At 41.4% G+C, this 7,331-nt stretch overlaps 1 protein-coding gene across 2 annotated transcripts in view; it reads right to left on the reverse strand.

Annotated features, from left to right (window-relative positions):
• MOSPD2 (motile sperm domain containing 2) overlaps nt 1-7,303 on the reverse strand; it is a 53,829-nt gene extending 46,526 nt beyond the window's left edge. For both annotated transcript variants that reach the window (XM_019417937.2, XM_019417936.2), the window contains exons 1-2: nt 7,171-7,303; nt 6,940-7,009 (exon numbers count right to left, since the gene is read on the reverse strand). In XM_019417937.2, the coding sequence (XP_019273482.2) occupies nt 6,940-7,009; nt 7,171-7,179 (79 nt within the window). In that variant the 5' untranslated portion in view covers nt 7,180-7,303. The remainder of the gene's footprint in view (nt 1-6,939; nt 7,010-7,170) is intronic.
• Between the last annotated feature and the right edge of the window lie 28 nt (nt 7,304-7,331).

Here is a 7,331-nt window from a genome sequence, read left to right on the forward strand (position 1 = left end):
ATGAACATATATGAAGAAGAGAAGGTATCAACAACTTAAAGAGATGAGTTAAAAAAAAATATTTGCCAAGCACTGATCAAAGTTATTACTGAGAATAAAGATTCACAAATCAGCAGGTCTATCAATTCCCTACCCCGTCACCCATTTACCGCTCAAGTCTCCCTGCAAAGTTACAACCTTATATTCTCCACGACAGGGGCTTGGTATTTTTAGATATGGAAAACAAGGACAAAAATTGACAAACTCTTAAAATCTTTTCCTCTTATTCTGATCATGACAACGTTAAAATGTTAACCTTGAGAATGTTATAAACGTGGAACAAAATTTAAGAAACTTCAAGTGTCTATCTGCCTACCTTTTAAAGGCCTCCACTCTTGGAGGTTAATACATAACTCATTAGTTATGAGGACTAATTAATCTGTGATCTCCCACCATATGCTAGCTCGAAATGGAGCTGGGGTATTACAGATACAAAGAGTCTCTCTCCCTCTCTTTCTCACCCACCCACCCCAAGAAATTCCAAACTAATCTAGAGATAACTTATTGAAATTAGTGAGAGCTGGTAAGGTTTTTAAATTCAATATCAATGTAAAAAAGTCAAATGTACTTTCTGCTAACCAGAAACAATCATTTAGAAAATTCTTAAGAAATACCATTTAAACAACCACAAACACATAACATGTAAAGTATCTGGGAATAAATTTAACAAAAGTGACTTAACTTCTATGGAGAAAATTATAAATCTTTCAACAAGGAAGTGTTTAGCAGAGATATACCAGGTTCTTAGATAGGAAGACCCAATCATGATGAGGTCAAGTCTCCCAGAACTGGTCTTCTGATTTAACACAATTTTATTCAAAATCCCAATGTCAGTTGTGGGTTTGTTTGTGTTTTTTTGCAGAAACATGATAGGCTGATTCTATAATTTACATGGAGGAACAAAGGGCCAAGAAGAGCCTGAAGAAGTGATTTTCACAGAAGCAGAAACCAAATGGCCCATAAAGATAGGAAGAAATGCTCAATCTCACTGGTACTCAAAGCAAGGCAATTAAAACCACAATGAGCTATCCCTACACCCTAATCAGATGGGCAGCAATTAACAACAAACACACACCAAATTTTAGAGTGGGGAAAAACAAGGGCATTCACAAACTGCTGGTTTAAATGAAAACCGGCGCAATCACTTTGGGAAACTGTTCAGCATTACTGAATAAAGTTGAACAGGTGCCTCATCTATGACCCACACATTTTGCTGTTGGGCGCAAACCCTACAGCAAAAAGTTCTCAAACTTCACGGTCTCAGGACCCCTTTAATACTCTTAAAAATAACTGAGGGCTCTAAAGGGCTTTTTAGTTTATGTGGATTATACGCATAATTACTCCATTAAGTATTAGAACTGAAAGTTTTACACATGACAACACAAAAGCACATGTTCTATCAGCTGTCAGAGCAATGACATCATCACATGCCATGTGACCTCTGGAAAATGCCACTGTATGCTTGTGAGAGAAGGACAGTGAGAAAGGAAAATGATGTTTTGGTGTTATTGTAAAAGTAGTTTTGAATTCTCAAGCTCCTTGAAATGGTCTCCAGGAACTACAGTTCCTGGGCCAACTCTGAGAACTGATGCCCTAGAGAAAGTCTAGGCATCAGAGATCTTTAAGACTCTTTGGGCTGCCTGTGTGGCTCAGTCGGTTAAGCGTCCAACTTCAGGCCATGATCTCGAGGTTCGTGAGTTGGAGCCCCGCGTCGGGCTCTGTGCTGACAGCTCGGAGCCTGGGGCCTGCTTCGGATTCTGTGTCTCCCTCTCTCTCTCTGCCCCTCCCCTGCTTGCACTCTGTGTGTGTGTGTGTGTGTCTCTCTCTCTCAAAAATAAACATTAAAAAATTTTTTTAAAAAAAGAATGTTTGGAGCAGCACTGCACATAGTAGCAAAACTTAGACACAACCCCAAATCCATCAACTGGTATTTTCATTCCATGCACTATTACACGGGTATAAAAAGGACTCAAGCACACTTAACGTTTGATAATACGGATGACTCCTGAGTTAGAGAAGCAAGTCATGGAGAAATACATTCATCTTCTAGAGTTTAAAAACAGGTAAACTTAATAAAGGACTGATGTGGAATACGTCACAGGTGGTAAAGCTAATGAAAAGCAAGAGAATGAATAACAGCAAATGCAGGACAAGCAGCCGCCCCTGAGTGGCAGGGCTGGGGGTACACAGGAAGTTCTGTTTCTTTGGCTGAGTGGAAGTGTATAGGTGTTTACTCTATTCATGATTTATACAATTTGTACTTAAAAGAGATTTCAAATTATAAAAAATAATAAGCCAAGACAGGGGCGCTTGGGTGTCTCAGTTGCCTAAGCATCCAACTCTGGATTTCGGCTCAAGTCATGATCTCACGGTTTGTGAGTTAGAGCCCCGCGTCAGACTCTGGGCTGACAGTGCACAGCCTGCTTGGGATTCTCCCTCCCTCCCTCGCGTTCTACCTCTCCCCCACTTGTGTGCATGCATGCGCTCTGTCTCTCAAAATAAACTTAAAACAATAATAAGCTAAACAAAACAAAAATTAAAGGACTAGAAAATTATCGGAAAGAAAATTATTTAACAGCAATGAAAGAAACCACAAAGGAATGGATAATTTTGAATACATTCAAAAAATGAAAAAAGTGAAAGTGAAACAAACAAGTCCAAACCAATTTTAAAAGCCATAGTGATGAAAAAAAAAATTGAAACTACAAATCGATGTAAATATATGAAAAGTAGGTTACTCTCGCTAGTAACCAGATGCAAACTAAAATAACCATCAGTTAAGAAATGATGACACTACACATGGGGAAGGCTGTGGGAAGACTAACACTTTCACACGTGGTGGTGGGAATAAATCTTGGTGTGACTTCTGGGGAGGAAAAGTTAGCACGAAGATGAAGTGTCTTAAAAACAGTCATACTCTTGAAACCAGTAATTCTACTTCTAGACATGAATCTTAAGGAAGCAACCTGAACTACCGTACAAAAAGCTGTATTAACAACTGGAAAGAATCTACATATCCAAATAGGGAGTATTGAAGATAAAAGAAAATTATCTTTTACTTAGGGGACTAAGTATTAAATGCTTACTTCATCCATACGGGGAAATAAATTTGATCGTGTCAATAAAACAATGCAAAGTACACACACAATAGCCGGTTAACTACTTTCTTAATGCATGGAAAAAAAAGACCAGAAAAAAACTGCATCTACTGTTAGCAGAGCCATCTCTGGATGGTAAGCTTATGGAATGACTTTTTGGTATGATCCAAATTCATTTAAATAAATTCACACATTTGGGAAGTCAAGAAACAAAGCTAAAATAAGAAAACCCACCAACCTTTCAAATGTTCTCCAAACTCACTTGGGTACACACACTTTGCTTTTGTTCAAGGCTCTCCAGGGTACATTCCCACTGTTTTTAGCGGATGTGCTCACCCCCCCACCAAAGCTCATCAAAGCGGACTTCCCATGGCTTCCCCAACATGCCCTGCGCCTTCTCACTACAGCTCAGACTATTTGACCCATCTGGATCACTTTCTCCACCGGGCCAAGTTCTACCGTCTTCCAAAGTGCATGAGAAACACCACGTTTTCTATGAAGTTTTTTCTCACTCTGTCCTAACCCAATCACCCCGACCAGATGTGATCTTTTCCTTGTCTTTGACTTCTACAGAAATTTTAGCACCCTTATTCCTCTTGACACAATTTGCCTGAACTCTAATAGTTAGCCTGTTTTAACGCCTCTACTGGATTGTAAGTTCAGGAAGGGGCTCTATCTGTCTTCAGTTCTTTTTCTAATATTGACACACTGCTTCCCAGAAATAAGCACATAATGAGTATTTGAGGAACCAAATAAATGACTGTCACAAGGGAGTAGTCTCTTGCCTTGGCCACAAGAAGGAGGAAGACAGAACGGGAAACGTTTCTTATTTGAGACTTAGTGTGGAATTTCTCACAGAAACAATGACAAAAAAAAAGGACCATTTGTAATGCATGAAACAATTATGGACTTTTATTCTTTTTGCCAGCCACAAATCTATCCATAATTGGTAACTTAATTTCCATGGAAACAAAAATGTGCTTGGAATTCCCAAGAACCTACCTCCAAAAGAGTTTCTGGAATACAGCCAGTGCTTAAAGTGACATATTTGCAGATAATATTTTCCTTTAGGAAAAATATCACATTTGTTTGCTTAAGTCAGCCTTAAGTCTCTTCTGAAAACATTGCTAATGATAATAGGGTGAAATGAAAGACAGAGATAGAAGAAAAGTGCCTGTTCTCTAAGCACTTAATTTCTAAAAAGTAAACCTGAAAGGGCAAACACAAGCAGATCAAAAACCCCTTTTTACCACTTTCCTACTTTTCCTTTACCTGATGCAGTATCTCAGGAAACTCAAACTTTAGAAAATCTTTAAAGATTTTTATTTTTCCTTTCCCATGCAAGTCTTTAAATTAATTGACTTAGTATTTACAACAGCTGTGCAAGATGCCCCACTCACACGTCACGTGTATTCACACATACCCAAGTGTGTATATTTAAGGACAAAACCCTGCCTATAAAGTGCTTTACTTTGAAATAATGCTTGTCTTTATGAAATGTATTGTGAGGGCTGTTCTTTGTCAGATTTTGGCGGGGGTGGGGAGCCAGTTCGGACTACTCATAATGCAGACTTGGATTAATCTCCCCATGTATACATTTAAGCATTGCTATATTGAGTATATCTTGAAAACTGTGTTAGGTATACTGAGGTGAGTCAGACCCTGCCCTCCACGTCCACAGGTTGCCCTAGACCCAAACACATTCCATCGGACGAAATGAACAGTAAGCGAGTAAACAAACGAACATGATAATTACAGGTTATGGTAAGAGCTGTGAAGGAGACAAACAAGACAGGGAGGCTATTAAATAATCAGGAAAGGTCTCTCAGAGATATTTAAACCAAGATGGGAAAGAAAAAAAAAATGGTCCCAGCCATACACACTATCTGGGCAAGAGCCTTCCAAACAAAGAGAAGTGGAGAGCTCCCGAGATAAACACAGATTCAGTCTGTTTGAAGAACATAAGAGATGCAGTGTGGCTGGTCGTGTTTTTCAAACTGTGGGTTGCGTAGGTTGTGATGTCAATTTTGTGGGTCACTGCACCAGGGAGTCGTAGGTTTTCAGAATAAGTATTCTTGAATGAACTTTTGCTTCGGTTATGTGTTCATGCATAGTAGATTGCAAGATGTGATGTTTCTGACTGTGGGCAGTGGTGAAATCTGTACTAAGCGAAGACAGTAGTTACGGATTAGGATGCGGGGGGCAGCAGCTACAGCATGCAGGGCCTTGCTGTGTAGGCCACCATAAAGAACCGAGATTTTCATTCTAGACACAGTGGGAAGGTACTGAAGGGTTTCAAGTTGGGGAGTGACACGATCCAATTTGACATGCTGGTGTTGCCAAAGATTTTCACTGTAGTGAAATTGAGAAAACTTGAGCACAAGCCCAGGCCTAGCCACTAACACCAAGGATTTGGAGCAAATCACTTAATCCCTCTAGCTCTTTCTTCATTTTAAAAATGAGAAGGTTGGACCAAGATGACTTTTGAGATCTTGTCTATTGCTACATTTCTCTGACTACACACACACACACACACACACACACATCCTGCTTCCTCCTTTGGGTGAGTACATGGCTATTGGGGAGCCACGAGCACATTAGGTCAAGTTCTGGATTACTTCTTAAAATACTATAAACCATGTGACTGTAAGAATTACATCTCTACAGAAAGCAATTTTAGAATTATCTCTTTACTGGAACCAGCTATATTATTAGACATGAGATCTCCGGGCTAAAAGTGAATCGAGTGCTTTTGCAACTCTCTAGTGCAAAGTTTGGTTTGTGAAGAAAATTGACAGGGAGGATGAAAAAAGATTTACTGACCAGGTTATTTGGAACACATTTCCTTATTTATTCTAGGTCATCAACTGACATTTAATCTAGGGCAGTCTAAAGTTGCAGAGAACCTCTGCTGAGCCCTCAAGATGCAGAAGCTTAACCCCTTCCACAGCAGTCAAAGTGATTATGCAGACAAAACAGTTGTTGAGAGCTTGCAATAGGTTAACCCCATGGTAGACAGTTTGATATATGCTTTTTCAGTTAATCCTAACATAATTATTCACGTTTCACAGATATGGAAACCGGGGCTTAGAAAAGACAACTAAGCTATTAAGTGGCAGAGTCAAGATTCAAATATTTATTCCACGTTTATAACACATTATCCTGTAAGTTTTTAAAAATCACTGTACAAGGATTAAGCCATCAGTTTCAAGTATCTAGGACATCTGTTCAACCACATGAACTCATAATATTCAACCAATGAATCAATTCTGGACTCACAGGTACTTTGCTAGGTACAGTGCGGGATGACAGAGAACTTGTTCCAGCACTGGAGGGTCTGCTCCGTGGGTAGCATACTGGGTAGTATGAAGTGGAATGAGGCCAAGTATCCAAGGAATTTGTATCCCCAATTAAGTACACGTGAATAGCATTACGGCAGTTTCCACGGTTTTTTCTCTATTGTTGCTGGTGAAAGGTCAGCACAGACACTGTGCACTGTACGGTGTCACCCGTGCCGTGGGCCTTGCAAGTGTCCTCCAAGTTCCATAAACTTGAGATGCTAGAAACTCACCAATTTCCAACTTACATTAACCCTTCAGGAAGCAATGGGCATATCACCTGCCCCATTGGAGCCACCGTGCATGGGATGTTAGGAGAAGAAAACCTTGGAAACGTGCAGGGCCTCATCCCTGTGAGGGTCGAAAGGGTCCCTAAAGCCTCCCACAGAGACGCCCGCAACACCTTCGGAAAGTTGGGGACGCTCATTGCCTACCTGCCTCAACACCGAGAACGCGGTACCCACCTGTCACATAATCAGCTTCGAATCTCCGTCGGGTCTCAGAGACGAGCTTGGCTTTATTCTGGGTGTGACACTGAAAGGGAGACACGAAGGGACGCTTAGACACCACGCACACCATCCCGCTTCCCTTCAGCCCAGCCCACCTGCACTTGGGGGCACGGCCCCCGGACTTCAGAGGAAGCTTCCGGATCTGGGGGGGGGGGGGGAACGGCAGCAGTGCAGTCGGCTTCTCACCTCGGCCATGGTCGCGCTCGTGGACGTGACTTCGATTGCCGTGGCCACTTCCCCACCTGTCCGAATATCTCATCACTGGCCGGGAGGGCCGGGAGGTACAGAGGGAAGGGCGGGAGGTGGAGACCGTCGCGTGACACCGGGAGGCGGGCGGAAGCGTCGCC

Source organism: Panthera pardus, unplaced genomic scaffold (assembly GCF_024362965.1).
Source record: "Panthera pardus isolate Hobbes unplaced genomic scaffold, ASM2436296v1 HiC_scaffold_27, whole genome shotgun sequence".
Classification (NCBI taxonomy): domain Eukaryota; kingdom Metazoa; phylum Chordata; class Mammalia; order Carnivora; family Felidae; genus Panthera; species Panthera pardus.